This window comes from Micrasema longulum, unplaced genomic scaffold (assembly GCF_059751315.1).
Source record: "Micrasema longulum isolate JH-2025_06_02 unplaced genomic scaffold, ASM5975131v1 h1tg000044l, whole genome shotgun sequence".
Lineage (NCBI taxonomy): Eukaryota > Metazoa > Arthropoda > Insecta > Trichoptera > Brachycentridae > Micrasema > Micrasema longulum.
The window spans coordinates 870,192-895,870 of NW_028277251.1; the positions used below are offsets into that span (position 1 = coordinate 870,192).

At 33.8% G+C, this 25,679-nt stretch overlaps 1 protein-coding gene across 1 annotated transcript; it reads right to left on the reverse strand.

Moving 5' to 3' along the window:
- Nucleotides 1–1,474: 1,474 nt before the first annotated feature.
- Nucleotides 1,475–25,362, reverse strand: LOC148285289 (ATP-binding cassette sub-family F member 1). The gene is made up of 20 exons (XM_088227934.1): nucleotides 24,974–25,362; nucleotides 24,587–24,691; nucleotides 22,618–22,695; nucleotides 20,777–20,872; nucleotides 19,938–20,000; nucleotides 19,209–19,343; nucleotides 18,925–19,023; nucleotides 16,814–16,983; nucleotides 16,282–16,615; nucleotides 15,295–15,582; nucleotides 14,718–14,794; nucleotides 14,184–14,332; nucleotides 13,806–13,889; nucleotides 10,653–10,890; nucleotides 9,324–9,498; nucleotides 7,075–7,253; nucleotides 5,121–5,354; nucleotides 3,548–3,706; nucleotides 2,080–2,306; nucleotides 1,475–2,000 (listed from the first exon to the last, which is right to left on the reverse strand). The coding sequence occupies exons 1-19, from the start codon at nucleotides 25,230–25,232 to the stop codon at nucleotides 2,205–2,207; spliced, it is 3,024 nt and encodes a 1,007-aa protein (XP_088084060.1). The 5' UTR covers nucleotides 25,233–25,362; the 3' UTR covers nucleotides 1,475–2,000; nucleotides 2,080–2,204.
- Nucleotides 25,363–25,679: the final 317 nt, after the last annotated feature.

A 25,679-nucleotide genomic window follows, 5' to 3' on the forward strand; every position in this document is an offset into this window, starting at 1 on the left:
TATCTAAAAACTTTTAAATCGACTTATTACACGTGATATCATGAACAAAGTAAAAAGTTTATAAAATAAATTTTGAATGTTATAGAAATACGATTTATTATTCAAATAAGATGGACAAAATCGTGTAGAGTAAATGGCGTATTTACAGTCATAATACCGATATTTATTCAACTGGTTAACGAAGCTATTAGGAAAAGTTAGAAGAAATTGCTCATCTGATATAAAATAAATATTACAACAATAATAATAATAATTTATTTCCAGTAAAAAGGCTGAATAGTGCAGAACCAATTTTACCATATAAATAAAATAAAAAAACAAATTTTATTTTCATGAACAATAAAACATACAATATGTATTACATGTTTTTATATCCCATGTCCACTGCTGTAGATGGGATGGAGCATTGTGCCTACTAATTATCTCTAAATTTCTTTGTTGGCCGTCAACTCCTGTGCGTCAAGGCTACTGGGAGGCATCTTCAGTAAGCGGACCAGCCAATCGAATCCCCTCTGCTCGATGGCAATTATTACCAGACCTTGCTTATTATATTTTATTAACAAACATTATGTGGCGTCAATAGAAGTTGTCACAAGTCACCGATGCATCATAACCCAAATTTCTGTTGAAAGATGCCAAAACATGTTACACTTTTTATAAATTTTAAAGGAGAGCAAGTTTAAAGTTTGATGAGGTCTGAAAAAAACAGAATTTTAGTTTACATGCCTAATTTTAAGTTAAGTCAATGCACTGAACATTCCGCTAGCCCAAAGCAACAGTAAGATAAACCTGACATTTCTAATTTTGAGATACACATGCAGATATGTTAATAAATGAAACAAATTAATGTTTTCAAATAATAAAATATTGATAGACAGTTGAACCTTTGTGAAAATATAGTATTAATAATCGACTTCGAATAATTTAATTCAGTCAGACCCTTTGCATGTGTCAGAGTCCGATTATCTCAGAACACGTTCTTCAGAGATATCTCACTGTTGCTTTGGGCTAGCGATTTGTTTATTTGGGTTTTTTATTTCACCATAGCGTGTTTACACAAAATGATGAAAAATTGCTGAAAAATCGGTTGATATAAATAACTGAATATGCCTAATAAACTAACATAACATATTTAGCCATCCTTCAACTGATTTATTCCACCACAATACCTCCTAGAGCCTTCCCTTAATAATTGTGCATTTAAATAACTTCTAACAGCGCCAAATCTGAAGCACTTTGAATAGCACTAAACAAAGATTTTTTAAGACTGTACACTAACCTGAAAAACATAATATTAAACACAGATTTATGTCATAAAATAAACAATTGTTTTTCATTACTTCATTAATCATACTGAAAAATAATGACTGCATGTTTATGCATATTTGGAATCTAATTCAATTTAAATCTCAATTGCAAGAAAATGACACATTCAAAGCCTAACCTTTTTTCAATTAGTGTATTTTGGACATAGTTTTTCTAAGCAAGTACTCTCCCAAATTACTATATTTCGTTACTTTGGTTATGAAAAATTGATTCTGTACTTACAACACTTTATTTTTTAACGCTTCAATGATATGACGATGTGAAAAGAAAACTGTCAAAATTTACCTCCTTACATTACAAACTTATAAATATAAACTGGTTATTTATTCTCTTGACTTTCATTTTGTAAAACTCTTTAGGTTAATAAATAATGTGAATCAATATGAAATTATGACTTTTTTTTTAAATGTGACTTACATATAAAATTTTACGTGAGAAGCCACAGTTTTTCTCAAAAAAAAATGTAATTATTAATCTGTACTATTATCTGAATTCAGGAACACTTCATCTGTACTGCAAAACATTTTGTCAAAGGCAGGTCCGTGGATATGTCAAATGGTTCATCAAGAGATAGTCGCGATCTGTTTATGCATTTAAAAATAAATAAGCTCCATATATTATTTAAAAATACTGGATAAATATGGTAAGTGCTCATCAGTTATCGGCAGCCTGCCCTTTTACTAATTGAATTATAATTTTGACCTAAAGTTTGTTTTAATTCAACTCTGAAACGTTCGCAGTGTTCCATTGTACCTTTATTGAGATATATCTCAATTCAAGATGGTATTAACTAAAATTTACATACACAAGTCCACAATGCGTGCATCACCGAGAGCGAGATTATTTAATAAAGCGCTAGTTTAATGCGACAGTCTGCATTATTGTAATACAGCGGCATTGGCAGCGATGGACGGCGAGTTGATAACTTCTCCCAAACTGTCGAGAAGCTCTTTTCTGTAGTCGTCAAAGTCTCCGTCGATCTGGTAAAAAAACAAAAACAATAGGATTATTTATGTATTATTTTGCAAATTACAGCACAACACCCGGGGATGAAAAATATTTATCTAAATTATGTATTGTGATTTCATTGAGAATTGAACCCGAAACTTCAGTGCGTAAGGCAAGAACACAATGGGGGATATTAATGATTTAATATCTCACTGGAACTCGCGTTCTACCATCACACAACACAGGCAGACAAACGCACCCTTCCGTAGCATATATATACATATAGTGCGCGAGTTGATTGCAATCAGGGCCTGAGGTGAAGAGCGGGAGCATCTCCCCCACTGTTCGCAGGTCGCACGCAACTTTGATTTTTCTATGTGAAATAATTAATAAAAAAATGTGTAATAATTATAGTCTTACATTTTCATTATGTAAACCAAGATGTAAATTGTTAAATTTAAAACAACGTTGAAATTAATCGACATACTCATAATCAATATCAATAATTCTAATCAAGTCACAGCACTATCGCACTCTTTAGCTCTGCATTCAAGAATGAGCATGGAAGGAGCAGATACACATACTTTAAAAAAAAAAATAAAAATTAATGCATACTGCAAATAAATCATATTTTCGTAATTTCAGCAAATGTTAATTTGGTTTTTCTTTTATTTTTCTTTTCATGGTCATGTCATACCATATGTACGTGCTATAAACTATTTAATAATTAAAAAAGGAATGGCCCATGCTCAGACGCCGTATTAAAAAAATATGTTGGTATACATGTCCCTGAAGTATGCTAAAATTTTCAGCTGTATTCATTTTTTACTTTGTCTATGGCAGCCGCTAAGGTTAGACGTGTTTTTATGAGCTTGGCGATTTTCATTTTTTACACAAAATTTGATACAAATTCTTTGATCCATTTTTTTTAACAAATGAAAATCGCCAAGCTCATAAAATACGTCTATTCTTAGCGGCTCCCACAGAAAAAGTAAACAATGAATACAGCTGAAAATTTTAGCATACTTCAGGATATATACCAACATAATAAAAATCTGTCAATCGGACTCTCCAAACCCGCGAAATAAAAAAATTCCAGCTATTTTCTGAACGCATCTCATACAGCGATCGATCAATATGTGGAGTAATATTATTATTACATTTTAAGGATAATCGCAGCAAGTGTAGAAGCTAGAAGACTTGGAAACTAATAATCCCAAAATAGACAAAAGTACAATCATTTATACAAAATGAATAGGGGAAATAGAATTACCTCATTGATTGTTTGTTCTTCGATAACGTAAAGTGTACACTGTGTTTCTCGGATAAGTCTTTCGTCGTGAGAAACTATGACAACGCCACCCTTGTAGGCGTTGATGGCTTCAGCGAGAGCGTCGATTGATTCAATATCCAGGTTATTTGTAGGTTCATCCTGTGGGACAGTCAACCAGAAATTTATTATCTTTTCATTAATACATCGAGGAATTGAGAGATGATTAAATTTTCACCAGAAACATAGTCAATACCCAATACAATTACTAGGAAAATATTCGGCACTAATACTCTATAATCTTCTTATTGTGAAAAATGGGGGTCAGTGCTAAGTGTATATAAGCTTGTAACTTCGCTGCGACCTGTGTAGACCTAATGTGGCGGGATAGTCCATAATTATATTGATTGTCACATACAGTTAGATGCAATATTAGTACTAACAATAAAATAATTAATTTTATTTTACAATACGCCCAAGGGGCATTTACAAAAATTATACAGGTAAGTACAAACATAGTAAGTAATAATTTTAAAAATAAACAACACTTTTTTTTTGTATACATGTAGAAATAAAAAAAAGCATGCTGCAATGCAAAATAAAAAGTGAAACTTTGCATAATAAAAAAGAAAAAAAATATGGATATTAGAAAAGTGTTAGAATTAAAAAGCAAATTGTAAAGAATTTAAACAAAAAAAAAAAATAATCATAATATATACCTATAAAAAAATGGTATTAACAAATTAATGTTAAAAAACAAATAACAAAAATTAGTTAACAATAAGAATATATAAGATAATAATATAATATATGGTACACAATAATATAATAATCAATAGTCAGTATTATTCTAGAAGAATAAAACTATAGTGGACTAAGTGAGGGGATTAAAAGAAAAACCACCACTGTCCATGATCACTGGTTTTGGGAAATCAACAAAACCATCAGCAAAAAGAGTATATCTTTTAAGTTCAAAATGGAACTTGTGCATGGTATAACAGGCAGCGAAAAGACCATTCATTTTAATTATAATAATAAAAATACTTTATAGTTTTATTCCACTTTTATTTATAAATTTTTTACCAGTGACCGGGTTTCGTCGTGACCGACATCGTCAGACAGAAAACTATAAAGTATTTTTATTATTATAATTAAAATGCAGTTCCACCAAGAAATGTCAGTAGAAAAATTCAATACATTCATTTTAAGTTAAATGTCCACATTGAACTTAAAAGAAATAGCCATTTGGCAGCTGATTTTGTTAGTCTTCCCAAAAACAGCGATCATGGACAGTGGCGGTTTTACTTTTAACCCATTATAAACTTTTTTAAATCGGGTTGTGGTCCCTGGGCTAGTGACACGAATCACGGGTCCGAGGTTCAAACCTCACTCTACCCCAATTTGATTCCCATTTTCTAATAGTGAGTTATTTACAGCTCGTTGAAAATGGCCTCAAAATTGAAATATTTGGGTAATTTATAAGAATGCAAATATTATTTTTTTACAAATAAAAAATAAACTAACTTAAGTGGACAATTACTTGAACTACACATTTAATTTTGCACAAGACGCTCACCAATATGATGACGTCGGGAGCGTTGAGAGTGAGCTCAGCGAGCGCCACGCGGGCCTTCTGTCCCCCGCTGAGGTCCTTCATCTTGATGACGTGCGCATGGCTCACGAGCCCAAAGGAGCCGAGGGCCTTGCGGGCCTTCTCGTGCTGCAGCCCGAACAGGCGCTGCAAGTACTCTGCAGGGGTCTCTTCCGCAGTGAGGTGTTCGCCTGAATGCTGGTCGAAACGCCCTATCCTCTGAAATGAATGTCAATCTATTAGGTTGAGTACGAAGAGTGTCTGTTCAAAAGTGGCTATATGGATTATTCTTTTCTTTTAAAATATTTTAAATCTTATTAATTTCTGATATCAGAATGCTCCAAAAGTTGCTATTTATCTATGGAGATCTAAAAGCTTTTAACCAAATAGATTTTTTTTTAATTATAATGAGGAAGTTAAATGTTATGGTAAACTGGATATAAAAATATTTTCTTAGGCGCGGTAAAAACAAGAGCATTTAATTGTACTGTGAGGTATTATGAAAAAGTATGAAAAAAATAAACTACAAACTTTGAACAACGTCACTAGTTCTTCCAAATCAACAAATGATAGTGTTGTGATAGATTTCAGTTTTCTGGGAAGGAAATTCACGAATCAGCAGAACACACCGAAGAGAATGTGTGACGTCACGGGTGGAGTAATTTAAAAATAACGAAACTTTAAATAATCACTAATAATACAATCCATAAAAATATAGGCTTAGTTTGATAGTCTGTTAAACAAAAAAAAAATGGTAGTGGGGCGGCTGATGAATTAGCAAGGCTGGGAGCTGAGACAGCCCCGATAGGCCCTGAGCCCTACTGCGGGTTGCCCAAATGTGCTCCTCGTAACGAGCTAAGGTCATGGGCCAGGAGTGTATTGCTCTGGCAAAAAGTACCTGGTCAGCAACATGCGAAGGAGCTGATATAAAGGTACTAGCAAAGGTTTGCTTTCGTCCTAATAAAGCTCAGTCGAAATCAAGTGAGGGTTATCACTAGAGCCCGCCCAGGGCACTACAGATTAGACAAACAAATTGCTAAAATGAACCTTTCCGAAACTTTTAGATGTAGGTTTAGCAGTGCAGATGAGGAAACGCCTATTTCTATGTGAATGTGATGCTTTACGTCCTAAAAGAAGCCTCATTCTCAGGCGACCACTGGTCAAACCTAAGGATTTTGAGGAGCTCGCCCCCTATCTAATAGCCCGATACTTTACGGATTTGGGTTTGGAAGGGGAGATTTAGCAAAATAGAACTCTCGCCTTTCACACAGTAGCCAGCCAGGCTCTTTATAGACCTGGGCTTGGAGGATGAGAAGTATTCACGGAGATTTGTCACAATAGATCTTTACAGGTGGCAGAGTCGTCAGGAGTTTGTATAGGACCCCCCACCTCTAAGAATAAGAATAATGGTAGTTATCCGTGGCTCTATCCCACTGCATTTACAAAAGTAACACAAAAGGTTTGTCTTTAGAAAAAATAATTCTGCTCTACAAGATATTGTTTTTTATTTTTATGTTACATATATTATTTTATTTTATTACAAGCCTTCAAAATAGAATGTCAAGTTGACAAAATTGAGTATTTTTGACACTTTCTTCTGATCACGTTCCGAGGGAATAAAGCTGCTTGCGATATTTGCGCAGTGTACAGTGAAGATCTTACGAATGATTGACTAATTTTATGTATCTTTTTTGGGTGATACCGTGTATGTTGTAACATACACGGTATCACCCAAAAAAGATACATAATATTGATAACAGTGACCGTGAAAACCTTCGCACCTATTTGATTGACTAATTTGTTGTAAAATAATGAAGGCGAATACATTACTGACTAATTTGTTGTTTTTTTTTATTTTTATTGTGTCTTCTCGTTCTGTTTATTTCGAAAAAAACGATACAACTTATGTCAACACCTAATAGATGATGTTTCCACTTACCAGGCGATGATTCCTGATGAGCTCTCCTCGGTGTGGAGACAGGTCTCCAACCAGCAGTTTGAGGAAGGTGGATTTTCCGACTCCGTTTGGTCCCACGATGGCAATACGCGAGGTCAAATCTATTCCAAATTCCACCGCTTTGAACAGGGGCTTCTGGCCTTCGTAATTGAAGTCCACAGCTGTAAAAAAAAGGAAAAGATGGTTAAAAATAATATATAAAACCCGCTTACGGGAGCTTCGTTTGAGTTTACTGGAAGAGCGGAGGCAGCGTGATGACTTGATCGAAACATTAAAATTTTTTACAGGGCACTATAATGTACCAAAGTTGAAATCAATGTAAACTTTGAATAATAATCGCCATCTCAGAGGTTATTCATTGAAATTAAACACTACCTCTTTCTCATCCATCCCCAGGAAGAACGTTCTGACAAAACGAGTAGTGAAGCAATGGAATGGCCTTTCCGAGAAAGTGAATGGTGCATGCTCGATTAACGAGTTTTAAATCTGCCTGGACGCAAACATACACTTATAATGTTTTCTTTTCATATTTTCTATGTTTAAAACACGGTACATTAGATGAACAAGCATCAGCTTAATAGCTGTAATAAATATGTAAATAAATAAAAAAATCCCACATAGGCAAAGCCTGTGTGTGGGTAAATATTTATTTTACTATGCATGTATAGTAAAAATACACAGAATAAATATTTTATATACTTAAGAAACAAAAAATAAACCTAAAAGAACAAATGAGAAATCAATGTTTCCCAAAAACTAGTATCTAATAAATTCTTGTAATTTGTTCCGAAGACTTTACTATCTAAAGACGGTGGACGGTGTATAGTGAGGGTTGTATGTATTTTTTCATTTTAGTAAAACTTATATGAACGGCATTTAAGTAGTAAAATGTTATTGTAGGAATATGAATATTATTAGTAATTTCTGTGTTAAGAAAGAATGTGACACCGTCATGTGAGGTATTTTCGGAAGGTTGTAGGTATGCATAATGTACTTCGGTAGATAGAAGGGAATGATTTGTTTTCGTTAATTACCTATAAGAACCATTGTCTTGTGTGTCTTAAAACAAGTACAGTAAAACCCCCTTTTTACGTTTTTCAAGGGAGCAAGAAAAAAGTGTAAAACTGAGGAAAACGCTAAAGTGAGGAAATGAAAAATGTATGGAAAAAATAGGAATTACATAAAAATATAATTGAAAATTAATTTGCTATACTATAGTGTAAATATACTCCCAAAAAAATTGTAAAAATGGTGACAATTGGGGATTGTTAATATTTTTTCGACTATTTTCAATGATTTCACTAAAAATATTTTGATATTTTATATTTTTTCAAACAATATTATGTTATCTAGTTTATTTGATTTAAAAATAGTATGTTAAAATTATTTTATGTGTAAATAAAAAAATATGATAATAAAATTATGAATTTCCATAAAATAACATATAGTATTTTTACCCAAATGTAGGGAAATTTTATTTATATGGTATCACTTTTTTTTCTATGGCATCACTAAAAACAACTGTCATATAGAGCGCTGCAAGATTGTTCACACTTTTATGACAATTTTTAAACAATCTTTTTAATAACTTCAAATAATTCTACTGTTATGTTTTAAACATCGCAATTGATTGATATTAAAAATAATTTGACACTTTTGTTCAAATGAAAACTAAAACACTTGAACAAAAAAGTCAATTGCACTGCACCTGCTTTGAATTTAGGGTAAGACAATAATTTATCCTTTATTAGTTGTTTACCTGTTTTTATTCTTCATTCACGGACCGCGGCACCATTATTACAACATAATTTTGGCTTTTTTGACACATCAAATGATTTCCAAAAAAAATAAACATAAAATTGGAGTGATGAAAAGTGTAAAAAAAACGTTCATTGGGGGGAATATTTGTATGAGAATGTATGAAAAAAAAATGGGTCCTGAACATTTTGGTGTAAAAGCGGGAAAACGTAAAATCGAGGAACGTAAAAACGAGGTTTTACTGTATTAATAATCTAGCAAGGATAGATACTATTTATTTTTATTTTAAATTAAAAAAAAAAACAATAAATCACTTAAATTGCCAATTAAAAGTTCATCCAATAGTTTTATTTAATTTGTTTTGCGACACAAAATAAAATTTTGTTAAGGATGGCGTTTTGTAAAAAAAAAGAAAAATGACAGCGATGTTTTCGTCACTGAACTGAACATAAGCCAAAAGAAGCGGCACTCACTGTGGAGCCCGAGGATGGGCGGCTGCATATTCGGGGGATCCGGGAAGGAGAATTTGACCAGGTAGTCCTTGGGACGGGCCAACAGCTCGCTGGGTCCGCTGTCCTCCTCCTGCTTCTGCATCTTGGTACGGTTCTTCTCCTGCTTGCGAGTGAGGGCTTCCTTCTGCTTCTTTTCCTGGAACCGACATTGTGATACATTTATGTTTATGTAATAATTTTTATTTGTAGTATTCTATAATAATGTACAGGCTTCCACTTTCTATTTTGTTGTATCCCAACTCAACACAGGGCTCTTGGCCTCATAGACTTATGGATACGTTATTATTTATTTTCTTGTAATATGTATCTTTGACATAAATATTAGTAGGATAAGAAAGCCGATATTAAAATACCGTTATTTTTAGTCTTAAAAGGAAACACGGTTTGATTTTTATTCATACAAACGTATTCCCGTATTTTCTCTCTGAATGACGGCACGAGAGCAGTGATTTTTTTTACAATAGGTATTTACGATTGGCGTGTCTCTAACGTTAACAGCCCCGCCACACTATGCTCCTTGCGCTGCTTATCACTTTGCTCCCTGCGCTGCCGCCCTCTCGCCCGATGTTGCCCTCTCTGCCCGCACACTGCTCTACTCGCGCAATTAATCGCGATGCCCCGCACTTGTCATTTGTCTTTGCTATACAATGGACGATGAAACTGTGGCGCTATGCATTTTTGGTATAGCTAATTATATAATGCGTCTTGTGTGAGCGCTCGATGCAGACTGCGACCGCGCATTATGTGCCAGCCACTCGAGCTCATATTGTCGGTCCTTTGACTCGCGTTCAAAAAACCGACAAAATAGGGAGCGGTGGGCACGACGAGTAATGTTGCCACACTACATCTCTGCCTCCTTTCCTGACTACTTCCCATGCCACTCATCGAGTGTGTGGCAGGCCCATAAGCTTTTTTGATAAATAATTGTATACTATGGGAGCTAGGACCATTCAAAAATCTATAAAAGCGTCAAGTTTTTATCTACCATCTTTGGACGTACGGTATACAAAAAATTTAATGCCATTTTGCCAGCGAGTGACAATGTTAAAATATCTATTCATCAAGATTATCTGGCGCCGCGTATCTTCTTAAGCGGTAAAAATTTAAGTCGGCTTCGCGGTGTAATGGTCAGCGCGTTTGCCTACCATGTGAGAGGTCTCGGGTTCGATTCCCGACATGGTTGATATGAATATGATATGATATGGTACTTCTGTCTCGTCAAACACCTAATAAATAGATTCTGATGCATCGTAATATTAATGGTACATTAGGTCAGAGCGAGAAACTTACGGCAGCTTTCTTGGAGGTTCCGTGCGCCTTCAGCTCCTTAATCCTCTTCTCCTGCTTCTCGTACTCCTTGTTCTGCTCCTTGCGCTTCTGCACGAACATCTTCTTGAACATGGAGTAGTTCCCCTTGTAGTATTGCAACTTGAGCTGGTCGAGGTGGATGATCTCGTTACACACGTTGTCCAAGAAGGACTGGTCGTGGGATACGATGAGCAGCGTCTTCTTCCACCCTTGTAGGTAACTACGCTCGGACAGAACACACATTACTTTGTGATTTTTGGTTTCAAGTTTTTTTTAACCCTCCCTCCCCGGTGCGCGGTGATGTGTAGCCAGTACACATTGCGTCTAATAACTATAATATCTTTATAAATATAATCAATATTGGGTTTGGATTTTCAGTATTCCTCCATTACACATTGGCGGCCTCCGTGGTGTAGTGGTCAAGGCGCTTGACTCACGCGCGGTAGGTTCCGGGTTCGATTCCCGGTAAGAACACAAAAATAAATAAATGTGATATTTTTCAAGCCTGGGTGTTCTGTGATGTAATTCACCACTGTAATTAAGCCTCCTGGCCTGTTGTGGTGCAAAAAAAAAAACAATAAAAAACCATTACACATTTACGTATTGACTGAAATAATTTGTTATTAAATAATAAATACTTATTAAGCACAAAAAAAGCATTTTATCGGAAATCGGGGATAAATTACAAATATCATCAAAAGTATACTCTCAGTCAGTCACGTAGTCCAGTACTATATAGCTACTCAGTAGCTCACGGGAAGTTGGCGCGGGTGCACGTTTCGCCCGAGTCGTTAGTGATAAATGGTTTTTCATGTTTTCAGCAGTGATTTGAAATATTATCATCTTTGAATTAAATTATGGTTAATTTAAGCCATTCCCTATAAATATTTTATTTTTTCCTTTTTAAATTTCTTATTTTATTAATGTGTAGTGACTACACAGCACCATAACTCGAGGGTGTTTTTAGGACAGTAGGGAAAGGTTAAGGAATAACCCGCTAAACCTCTATTTTACAGGCTCGTCAGCAGTCTGGAAAGAGAGGATATGGAAGTTTTGAAACATACACCACTTGGATTGGATTACTTTTTTGCAACTGGCAGGAATCAAACCCACAACACCAGTTTTTTAGTTGTCTGTTTAACACTCGACTATTGTGTTGGTATGATTTTTAGGTATATAATAGAATTCAGTGTGATTTTTTTTACATAATCCATGTTCGGTTCCTAGGTGGAGCATATGGAGTCCTAAAAATCTCTCCAGGCCTCTCTGTTACCTCCCAAATAAGGCCCACGTCCCACGGTTCAGACACAAACTGTCGATGAACTGTCAGTCATGGAGGTCCAAAACCATGAGACCTCGATGCCTTGTACAGTAGGCTAGCATGGTTAAGGCTCTCGGGAGGAATCCGTAATATATGGCCCAGCTAGACGTATCACCTCCGTTTAGTGACGGTCGTCACCGTACTATATATACTGTTAACAAGTATAATTTATTTTTGCACTGCAACAGGCCAAATTGTCCAATAACAGTGGTGAATTACAGCACCAAACACCTAGGCTAGAGTAAAATCACATTTTTATTTTAGAACCCTCGTGCGTGAGGCTAGTTTCTTAGCCATTACAACAAGGGGGCTGCTGATAATCCTGATCAATCCGATTGGGCCCATCATCAGCCTCAAAATCCTACCTCTCACATAGAAAACAAAGTGTAAAAATCAATAACTTCATATCAAATAGCTTCCTAGTAACTTCTGGTGTACCACAGGGTGCCCACTTGGCCCCTCTTCTATTTAATCTGTTTGTTAATGATGCTGCTAATGTTTTTTCTTTTACAAAATTCTGGCTTTTTGCTGACGATAACAAGATACTTAAGCTAATTAAAAATATTGATGACTGTGTCAGACTCCAAGAAGACATAAATGCATTTCATACTTGGTGCAAAACTAATAACATGGAACTTAACATCGATAAATGCAAAATTATTTCATACCATAAATGTAAACATCCTTTTATTTTTGATTATAAACTTAATGGCCAAGTTCTTTCGATTGTCACCTCTATAAGAGATCTTGGAGTGATCCTAGATAATAAACTAACTTTTCTGGAACACTTTGATAATATAGTAAACAGATCCTTAAAAATTTTAGGCTTTATTAATAGAACTACGTCTGATTTCCAAAGTATGCTTACACTTAAAACACTTTATTGCTCTTTAGTTCGCCCTATTCTTGAATATGCATCTGTAATCTGGTCCCCTCATTATGCTGTTCATATCAAGCGCCTTGAATCAGTTCAACATCGTTTTATAAGAAAAATTGCATGGAAGATGGGATTGGAAAGAGGAGACTATTCATATTCTGATATGGAGAGGTTTTTAAGCATATCAAGTCTTGAAAAACGCAGATGCATTGCAGATATAATCTGCATGTATAAAATTATGAACTGTCTCATTGATGCCCCTGAAATTTTGCAAAAGATTCTTTTTAACGTTCCCACCCGTAGACTAAGAAATAATGAAATGCTTTTCCTCGGTCACTACAGGACCAATTATGGTGCACAGTCGCCTTTGCCCAGAATGATCAGGCGGGTGAACGATCATCAAGATCTTGATTATTATGGTGTAAGGATGTCTTTCTTTACAAATCAGCTAAAGAATCTGTATAGTTAGCCTATGCTTTTTACTTAATCTAAAAAATCTATCATCTGTCTTTGCTGCTTATTTCTGTTCCTTATATTTTTTTATTCCTTTGTAAAAATTTCTTTTAATTGTAATGTTTATAATGGACTTTGTCCGTAAATAAATAAATAATAATAATAATAAAGTTATAATACAAGTTGTTATGTTCAGATTTTTTACTATAACATTAAGAATTTAAAGATAATGTTTTAAATTTTCTAATTTAACCCAATTGATCAAAACTCTATAGGGTACAAACAAAAATCTATGGCACATTCTATACAAAATAGGTTGAGATTAAATGGGCTTTTTGTTTTTAAATCCCACTGAAATTTGTTAAATACACAAGATTTTAAAATTGTTCCTTGAAATTGTAAATTAAAAGATTAGATTAAATTAGCAAATCATTTTTCATTTATAATTTAAAAAATAAGAATTATGTATTAGGAAAAAACTTACTTATCAAGCCAGATGACAGCGTTCAAGTCTAAGTGATTTGTAGGTTCATCGAGCAACAGTAGAGTAGGTTCTATGAATAGTGCTCTGAAAATAATCCAATTTTAACGCTTGAAATTATATAAAATCACAGAAATATATCAGAGTAGTGCTCTGAAAATTACAATCAATATTAAGAATGTGGTGTGAAGCAAAAAAAAACTTTTAAAAACCACTAAACTTCCTCATTGATATGAGTCATTACATATAAACAAATGCTCTCCCTAAAAATATATTTAAAATGGTGTATAACTCATTACTGCTGGGATCGGGGCAACGCTCGATGCATTTCTGCCCATTCTTCTATGTTAATCTACAAAATATTGTAAGTAAAATGTGTACCTCGCTAATGAAACTCTCATTCTCCACCCTCCAGAGAAGTTTTTGGTGGCCCTGTTTTGCATTTCCTTGTTGAATCCCAAACCAGCCAGGATTCTCCGAGCTCGGGGCTCAGCCGAATCGGCGCCTATCGCTTTCAACTCCGCGTATACCTAAACAGATATAAATGTGAGTTTATTCATGTGAATATAATATGAGGGTACAGACAGGCCCGACTGAGGCCAATAAACAACAGTCGGTTTTGGCTAAAGCACGTTTGTTGGCATTTGGGGATATGACCATAAGAATTAGTTGGTTTATCGAATGTTCGATGGGAATGGTCCGATTTCTTCGATATTACTACTGTGCTACGGGTGGTGAGCAAACGCCAACAATGATTCACTAGCCTTCACTAAAATGTGTGTTCAGAACTAACAAGCACTAACATATTACTTTCGCCAGGCTGGTCCGTACGCAGCTTAAATAAAACAATTAAAAAACATTGAAAACATTAATTTTTATTGACTATTGAAACATTAAGATGACATTGTATATTACCTGATTAAGTCTGTCTTGTTTGGAGAGCTTTCCTTTGACAACTTGGGCTTCAAGTTCTTTGCATTCGTTTAGCAGCTCTGCAAGAAAAAACACCACATTTATAGGGAAATCATCAGGAGAATCATCATGATTTTTTTATCCGCACTCAGTGGTGCATAGGGCGCCGGGGATTATGAAATATGGTGGAAATTGTCCTTTTAAACAACTTCTTCACGTTGACCATGCTGAGAATCGAACCCAAAATCTTACATATTGTAGGCATACACACCACAAGATTTAACTTTCGAGAGAGTTTCAGAAGGATTTAAGCTTCTTTCTTCTCCTTCTTTTTCTCATAGGATCCACTCGTATGGACACATATCATAACTTTTGTAATATTTTATTTGCGATTAGACGGTATTTGATCATTTGAAGTAAACATGCGTGAAATTGTGTTGTGACACTTTGGTTGCAGACTGTTTTTTTGACCGCAAACGAGTTAAAAGAACAGAAAACGGATGAAGGAAATGAAGCAAGCAGTTTGTGTAATATGTTGCATTTTTTAAATGTACATAGGTAAAGAGTTAACTGGCCATACCTGTTCTTTTCACGTCGCTCTTGAGCACGCTTTCGACAGCTGTCAGGTCATCGGCGACTACCTCCTGCTCGCAGAGGAGGATGTCTATGGTGGGGGGGATGGCGAAGGCCCTCTGCGCGAGGTGTCGAAGCAGAGTGGTCTTGCCGTGGCCGTTAGGCCCCACGAGCCCGTAGTGGCGCCCGTTTGCAATCAGCAGGTTGGCGTTGACAAACAGGTCGTTTCCCTTGGCGCTGATTGTGAAGTTTTCCACTTTTATGTCGACCGCATTCTCGAGTGCCGCCATTTGCCCTGTAAGCAATCAAAATTATTTCAATACTTTTATTCTATTGTGCAAGAAACTATACAGCAGCAAGTTGGAATCCAAATTTAAAGAAAGTGGCAAAATCTACAACTTTACCCATACGCAACGCAATGCAAAAGTTGTATAATTTTAAGATTTTTTCAATATTTCCGATTGACGTATACGCTCTCCATTATTTAAGTAACTTTTACATTTTTATATTATTTTCCAATTTTATTTACGTTTACGTACATTAAAAAAATATTTCAATGCATATATTAGACGAAAAAATTCATACTAAAATTTAAATATACAAAAATGGTAAAATGAAAATACCCAACAATTATAGAAAAAGGATGCTCTTCTCTCTGAACTTTTTTTCACTTATATGAAATGTCGGTATCCGAAGAAATACGGTTGAGTAAAGACATTGCTCTTCCTACTGGCATTACCATCGGCAGGTTGGTTCTGCAAGCAGGAAGATAAAACAGCTTAAGCTGCCTATGTCTAAGGTAGTCATTAGGAACATAAAGAAAAATACTCTACATTACACCTATGTTGATCGTAATACCGCAGATTAATCGGAAAAACTACATAAGCTATGCATTTTTTCTTTTCTCCAAACTACTGTAGCTTTTATAAAACATAAACCACCATGCTGATTCACTGTATGGAGTTTGATTGGTCGGAATAAATCATTTACATACCGGCAGTTTTCTGCATCTGACTGATGGTGAAGTTGCTGTCAAGGTCGCTGTGTCCCTGACCCCCCTTCTTTGTCATCAGCTCCATCTGCTTATCGTATTCCTGCTGCTTCTTAAGTTTCTTCTTGTCCTTGTGAGTGAGTTTTTTCTCCTCCTCCTTCTCTTGTGCGGGCACCGCTGCTGAGCCTGTTGCTGGAACCGCGTCCTCGCTGCCTGCGTCAGAGACATCCGCCTCGAGTTCGTCTTCTTCCATTTCTTCGTCGCTGGACATAGTGCGCTTTTTGATGGACTTTTTCTTCATTTCGTTCTTTGATTTCTTATCTTTTGACTTTTTGTCCTGAAAAATAGTAAGTTTTGGATAGATGTTAAATTAATATTATTTCTAAATGTTAAGACGGCCATCTTGATACGTCCACTGCATCACGGCATATCACGGTCGCTAGATAATGGCACCGTTTCCATAGGTAACCATGGCTGTGTGACTAAGTTCTTTTATGCGGTCATCATAAGACATCTTTCTCGGAGAAACACTTACCTTTTTACCATCCTTCTTGTCCCCGCCAGACTTATCATCCTTAACTTCCTCCTTCAGCTTGGTTTCCTCTATCTTCATCTGCACCAATTCCTTTTCTATCTCCTCTAGATCATCTTCTAAATCCTCCTCAACTTCGGAGTCTGATTTGGCCTTGCTCTTTTTCGGTTTGTCTGTGGGAAACAAATTCAAATAATACTAAATTCACAATATTTTGATAAAATATAGAAAAGATCTCCTAGAAATACTGCTTGCATTGTATTGTACATAATGAAATGGTAAAATTTTACTAAAATTGTAACAACTTATTTTTAGTATTATATAGTAAAAACACAATGTTATTTTAGTTGGTTGTATACAGAGAAATAAACCTAAAAAGTATGTTATGATAGTTATTATTATTATTATGGATTACTTATATAGCACCATTTTTGTAATATAATACCTCAAGGGCGCTTTACATAGTGATTCTATGGATAAATAAATTTAATTGAAGCTTTTAAATTTGTAATTTAATTGAAACAACTTATGCAACTACTATGGGGAACAGGATATCAAAATGACATAAACAGACTACAAAAAACACAACATAAAATATTGAAGTTAGTATATGACCTTCCCTATCTAACAGCAACTAGAGAACTTTTTAAACAAACTAAACAATAAAATTTAACTGAACTCTTTCAATTAGAATCATTAAAATTTATCCATAAATTAGCCACTAATGTAGTTGTAGACGAAGAACTAAAACTTGTAAAAAATTGCAGTAAACATGGACATAACACGAGAACATCAGAAAAATATCATTTGCAACTTTCTAAAACAAGAGAAGAACAGTCGAGACTAATAAACCAGGGACTGAAATTATACAATAAACTACCGGACAAAACTAAACAAAAGACTCGGACAAAATTTTCAAAAGATGTGATAAATATTATTTTGAACAACAGAGTATGAATGAAAAATGTATTTATAATTTTTTGTAAAATGAATGTAATAATCCGTAAGGGTTAATAAATAAATTGTTATCACATGCTACAGATTCATTCAAATGATTTAGAGGACAAGTGGGTTTTAAGATTTTTCCGAAACATCACTTAACTCTCACAGCCATGTGATCCGTTAGCAACACTTGCCGCAAAAAGGTACCGAGCTCTAATATCAACTCAACATTTTTTAACATTTAAAAAAAATAGGGAACCTGTAAATATCTACCGATGACACATTTATTTGTTTTTTTTATAAACTGAACTTGGTGAAAGTGGCTTAAAACAAATTCTAAAACATGTGACAGTTTAACAAGCTTCCCGTCGAGGTAAAGAACTCAACTAGCTGCGAGCAAAGAAGCAGACAATTTATTTCTATACATACATTAGTTTATTGCACATTGTTTGAGACATAAATCCCAACTCCATGGGACTAAAAGTCCTGTGTTGAGATGGGACGAGCAATTAGTTGACACAGACACACAAAAATCAGAAACACAAAAAATAATTTTAAAAAACACATATATGGCACATCAATATGGTAAACAGTAAACTTAAACATTCGGAAAAAGGAAGGACTTTCTCATCGTAAATGAAAAATTTGGAGTGTAAAAATCCGAGAACTTTATTTCTCTTTTTTACAAATTCGCTGTATTACTTTTTACAGTTTTTGTACTTATGGTTTTTTGTGTTTATTTGTTTTTCATTCCTCGGTCACCACAGCACAAACTATGGCTTGCATGCACCAATGTCCCGATTGTGTCGTATTGTAAACTCGAGACAAGATCTGGACTTTTTTTGGTGTAAGTCTTTATAGTTTTAAAAATTCACTAAGATAGACCAGATCTTGTCTTGAAGTAGTAATTTTATTTTTTTTTGTCCTAGCTTTAATTTTATTTAGTTGTATTTTATTTTATTAGTGCCTGTATCTATTATAAGAAATTGTATTTACCATCGTTAGAATGGACTGCATAAGTCCGTCAAATAAATAAATGACAATTTCCTGTAGTTTTTATTTGTATCAGAAACGCGCTGATAAACTTTTATTTATTATTAGTTTGGCGCGATCTAGATATTGTTAATTTTTGTACAAATTTGAATGAATAAAAAAAAATACATAAAACTTACTCTTTTTCTTAGAGACCGGCTGAGCAATTAAGTCTTCTTCAACTTCCATCTTCAGTTCCTTATCACTATCTCCGTCTGACCAGTCGTCCTTCTTCTTACCTGGTAACAAGAAAAAGACACATTACATCACAGTCCAATAAAAAAATCTTATTTATTAATAATTCGGAAAAAGTTTGTTTTATTTTTAAAGATTCCAGTAATCTGAAAATTTGTTAAACTGAACGGGCTCGGTTTATAGAGACTATTCACATGATTAAAGGGATGAATTACAAATCGTATCAAACCTTTAGCTTTTTTCTTAGGTTGTGGCTTGGACTGTTTCTTGGCTTCAGCTACAGAGCTGCTAATTGACTTCTTGTCATCACCCGACTCTTCACCTTCATCGGCACTGGAATCTCCCTTCTTGCCTTTAACACCAGCTAAAAAAAAAGAAAAGTTACGTAATATCTAAGAAACTGAGTGATTATACTACAGTAAGAGGAAGGCTCCTGATCCAATGGATCAATGGAGAAATAAAATTACTATTATGAGTAAGACTAAAACAAAGATCTTTTCTTCCTGATTCCAAATCTGTATTTAACAAAATGTCGTCAAAAATGATAGATACTGCACTCTTCATGAGGACGGCAGAACTAACTTTTGCTACTGGTGTCAACTCCGAGATACTTGCTCAATGATTTTATTGTCCACAGCAAGTCTACATCTCACCGGGTTCTTTGTTATTGTGAGTAGTACCTCCATTTTAAATAAGCCAACATTTGTATTCCACCTTCTATGGTGCATGTGGCTATTGGAATTCTTTAAGTAGAGAAGTGATATGACTGAATGTAGAAATGCAAAAATAATCTGACATACTGACTGCAGGCAAATTGTTTTGTCCTGGATGGTAGATATTTTTTTTTATCTGGCATATAAAAATAATTGTTTCATGTTCATAAAATAAAACTACATTGACCAAATTATTATAATTCAAAATGAGTTATAAAATCAAAGTAAAAATATAATAACTATATCTTTTTTTCCTTTAGTTTTAGTATCATCATCGTCTGACCAATCATCGTCTTTTTTATTTTTACCTGGAAAATAAATGTTTTAGAACAAGTAACTAACTAAAATAGAAAAAAGGAATGAGGAACCTCAGCCATACAGGAATTTTGATACAAAAAATGTTTTCTTTCGCGCGGTAAAAATTAGAGCAGTAAATTTTCTTGAAAATGTACGAAAAAAATAATAGAAAATATTTTAATAAAAACGCACTACTTTGATCGACGTCATTGGTTCATATGAACCAACCGATGATATAAGAGCTGTGAAGGATATCTGGTTGGCTTAGGGAACGAACCAGCCGGAAGAACTAACAGAGAACAACTTCTGACGTCACACGCGGAGTTATTTCAGAAAAACAAAACTTCCTCATTGTTATTTACTAAATTGTCAGGTTTTTGGCACAAGTTGATAACTACAAATTTTAGAAAAATGAGATGTCTTTATAAATGGCATCAAATAATCTTCATTTAAAAAGTAAATAAAAATATTTAGTATTTTATAAACACAAAAATGAATATTTTTTATTATTCAGCTTGCAGTTTTATTTGAATTGTTGATTTAGGATGAGTTTTCAACTTTACAAGTGAAATTTCGGACAACTAGTAAAATGAAGTTACTAACTTGTGCCAGAAGCCTGATGATATTATCATTTAAACTCAATATTTGAATCACTACTTTGTGATTTACCGTTTTTAATCCGTAAAGTAACTATGGTGAAAACTTTGTTTAAGCACCATATTTTTTTTATTTAAATCATAAACACAAAACATAAAAGTACTTCTGTAATTTTAATAATAATGTTTACCTTTTTTCTTGGTATTAACTTTTTTACTTTTCGCATCCTTTTCTATTTTTTTATCATTTTCTTCATCATCCGAGTCGTCTCCTCTTTTACCTTTTCCTAAAACAAATCAAAATACTTTATTGCAGTATAATATTACATCCCCGATAAGATAGTCATAACTCTTCTTCTCCTTAGTTTTTTACTGGCTTTTTCACCTCCCAACTGGGTGTTCTAGCCAGTGTCGAGTTTCAGATTATACTTAGTTAAATATTTACACATGTGTTAGTACTATATACAAGTTAGTGTGTTAGTATTTAATATTACATACACTATACATATATAACTTATTTACAACTTAATACCATTTAAAACTATATATTTATATAAATTTTTAATAAATGTTTATTGGGTGGGGACGGGAGAGTAAGAATATGAATAGGGAATGGGACGTTGATATCGGAGAGGTCAGATAGGAACTTAGGATAACAATTATTTATGGGACATAAAAAAAAACATGATTTAGATCTAGTCATAACTCAAAGACATCTGATTTTGAGTTAAGCATACAGAATAAATTCTTAAAAAAACTCGCAAATACACAAAAATCTTGTTTTATCGAGTAATTTTTGCATGAATTGCTGTTTACTAAAAAATAATTCATTTTTAGGTGGCTATCTATTATTATGGAAGTGACTCCACGGTGCAATGGCTAAGATGGTTGACTCACACTCGGAAGATTCCGGGTTCGATTCGGTGAGAACACAAAAAAAAAGATTTTTCTAAAGCCTGGGTATTTTGTGCTGTAATTTACCACTGTAATTGGGCCCTCCCTCCTATGGCCTGTTGTGGTGCCAAAATTAAAAAAAAAAAAGGAATTATTAAAGAATTATAAAGCACAGATATTCATAAATATATACCAAGAAAAAAATAATGTCACCTGAATATAAATAATATCTATAATATTAATACTCTTAGAGTTGATTGATTGGGTCTGTCCCTTATACTCGAGCACAGGAATTTGAGCCTAATTATCGTGGTATCAACACTAAAATCAGGGTCATTTTCATCTGTAAAAACTGTATGTAATTTTAAATGACTTATTCATTCATTTTTAATTGCTTACTAACCAATATTTTTACGTAGATATAAAATATTTTTACAAAGGTTGTGTGGTTTAACTAACATTATTTTGAGTGAGAGACTGTTCTATATTATTACATTTACATTTATCCGAACAAAAAAAGTGAAGCTCAAAGAGGCGGTATTTCTGGTGACCGAGATCCTAATCAACTGAGGCGCGAAGAGCCGAAAACCGACGCCCATAGGGCTGATGAAACGATTACATGAGGCCCGAATGGTCAAATTCTGTAGTGTGCAACAGTCCGCGACAGCCAACTGTTGCCTGCAAGTATAAATAAATATAGTAAAAACATACATACAAGGACCACCAGACTCCAACACATGTTCGAGTGTGAGTAGAATAGGACAAACTTCACCCATCATTCTCCCCTTCCGTCCCCAAGTGAGCATCCACAGAACTGCTATTGATTATGCCGAGCTGCTGGCCTTGCTCCACACCACTCTTGCTGTTATTAATTAGCTATCCTTTCCATTGAATGGCCATCCCCTCAACTCTCTTCTTTTTGATTTCTATTTATCTTTACTTATTTTCTTTTTCTTTCTTTTTATAATTAACATATTAGTGAAATAATTCTGATTATATTTTGTGGCAATTACTATTATACTTTATGTGCTTCTTAACCAAATATTTTAAGAGGCCTCTGAGTGTTTATAAAATAAATAAATAAAACATAATACGTGTAGTATTTATAAAAAGATATGTAATTTTTTATAAACTTTACCTTTCTTTCCTTTAGGTTTAGCTGCTGGTTTGTCATCTTCGTCTTCTGAATCAGAATCATCATCCTTTTTACTTTTTCCTAAAATAAAAAAAAAATTGTTATGTTCTCTTAATATTCAAGATACAATGTCCATTTTCTGTCATTATGGTATCTTCACAGTTGAATGTTTGTGTAAGCGAACACGCCAACAACTACAATAAAAGACAAACTTTTTACTATTACCCATAGTAGCCATCGAGTCAAAACACTCATCCGGAATTCTGGTTCTATTTCACAAACAATTGTATTCTGTATCTGCCCATACACAGGCAAAAAGTTATGCTTATTTTTCAAATATTTTATCGACTCTTGCGAAATTCACTCTGCGGCACATGAGTCTATGAAGAAGTTCAGGGTTAAGAGAAATTGGATATGAAAAATGTTTTCTTACACACAGTAAAAATTAGAGCATTTAATTGTAGAGTGAAGTTTCTAAAAATGTATTAAAAAAGTAATAAAAATAAACTAGTTTGAACTATTTAAATTTATTTCAACAGAGAGGGAAAATTTTTTTGAGAAGGGAATATGGAAGTCTAGGCATTTACAGGGCTTATGACCTGTCATTGGCTGGTTTAAGTGGCCACTTTACACACTGTGTAACATTCACTATTCTGCCCAAGTTTGAACATCCACATTTCCTCAACTCTTCCATCTGTTGACTTTTGTGAAGTAAAAGAGCTGAAACATATTTGGACATAATCAAACATAGTTTGAACTAAATCACAAGTTTTTTAGAATCAACCAATCAAGTACAGCGATGTTACGTATTGTGATAGACTTCCGGTTTCCGGTATTTTTACGCTAGAGCTCTTCTTTCAAATGTCAGCAGAACTCACCGACGAGACCTTCTGACATCACAGACGGAGTAATTTCAAAATGACAAAACTTTAAAAAATTATAGCGACGGTAATACGATAAACATTTTTTTTTAAATTTAGCTCAGTTCAATAGTCTATTCATTAATATTTAATTATTTTTTAAACCACCAAACTTCCTCATTTGCTACTGAAGTAAAAACTATTTTATTCTCCTTTGAAAAAAGTAAGTTTGGGATTTATGAGTTTTCCAAGTTAGGCCAACATAGATAATATACATCGATAAATAGTTATGTAGTGTCCATATTGTGATTAGCTCATTACAACTCATTCTTCGACGGAATTACATGCAGATTATGCATTATATAATATTTAAAAAAAACATAAACATGAAGACGTGAGAATTAAATAAACACACCCAAAGTAAATACACATCTTACTATCATATTGTAAAGAAACTATAGTCCTTAAAATATAGCTTGATTAGAATTACAGTTGTCAGCAAAAGTGAGGACATAACTTTGTAGTAACGTCTAAGGAGTGATTTATACACACGAAAAATCATTAGTATCTGGCATGTTAATTTATTTTTTTAATGCAATGCTTGACATATAAATCAACATAAATATATAAAATCAGCTTTAAAACTAAAATAAACCTAATTATTAACAGCGTTCTTACAAGGTTACATCATTTAGCAAAAACGTTAACGAGATGGGACAAATTGATCAATGTAAGTTGATCTAATAAAAAAATAATTCATTTGATAATGTTCATGAAAAAAGTATAAATGTCTTATTTTTTGGTGAATAATTGTCTTTAACACGCGATAATAGGCTTGTTTTAGCGTTTTTATATCAATTTTCATGTTTGCATGAAAAAACTGATAAAATCGATTTGATCAGTGACCAGTGATCAGTAATTTCCATCACTATTGACATTAGTTTGGCAGCTGTCATTATAATCGAGTTATATTTTAAAGACTATAAAGTATGATACGTCTTTGGGGGCTATACTTTGGGTGTAATTAAGATATCTTTTCTTCTTTCAAGAAGTGATAAAACAACATTAAAATACAAATTATTAAAGTAAGACAATTATACTGTTTTTCTAACCTTTTCCTTTTTTCTTTGTGGCCTTTCCCGTAGGAGGCTTTTCTGACGCTTTCTTTTCGTCATCAGAACCGCCTTCGTCGGAAGAGTCCTCGTGTTTCTTTTTACCTAGATGCAGTATACATAATTTTACAAATGAATTCCATCAATCATTATTTAAATACACAAAAAACGGGCGATTTCAGGAAATGACATTAGTATGAAAATCTATGAGATAAAATTATTAGATAATAATTTATTATGACTGCACTAAGTTATCGAAATGAAAGAAAAATATCTAAATAATTATTTAAAATGTGATAATTAGAATGTCGCATAAATAGCGATATAGGCTGACGTCACTCTATTGCAATATGCTGCGAAATACCAGTCCAAACACGAATGTCAAACCTTTTTTCTGTGTCTTTTTTTGAACTGGTTTCGGAATGTCTTCATCATCCGAATCAGCCACGGCCTTCTTTGGCTTCAAATCCTTTTCATCGTCATCACTCCAATCGTCCTTTTTTCCTTTTCCCTTTTTCTTTGGTACTTTCGACGACTTAGATTTTGAGGTTAACTCGTCGTCCTTATTTCCACTCGCAACTTTAGGGTTGTCTTCGATATCACTATCGAAATCTTGGTTTTTCTTGTTTCCCTTTTTTTTAGACATTATGGATATAATTTAATTTATTTTTAGCAACACTTAAAACTTGCACAATAACGTGGCTTTTACGGGATTTTAGCACGCAGAACGAATAATTATTTTCAGACAGACCGCGACCAGAGAAACGTCAGATGACATTGAATTGCCAGATTAATAATTTAACAGTCGCCACATTTTTCTTAATATTTTTTGTGTTCTCGATTTACAAATATGTATATAAATAGGTAGTCTTAAATTATTATAAATAATCTTATTGCTTATGAGAAAATCCAATTCAGTAATTGAATTGTGGTAAAGCGAGGACCGAACTTTTAATCTTTAATCCTAATTATCTAACTGAAAGACATGTCGAATTGTGAAGCAAAAGAAACATTGATAAACTTTATACGCCGTATTATTAATTCAAAAACATATGTATTTCAAATAACTCGATCTTGTTGATTAGTCTAATAA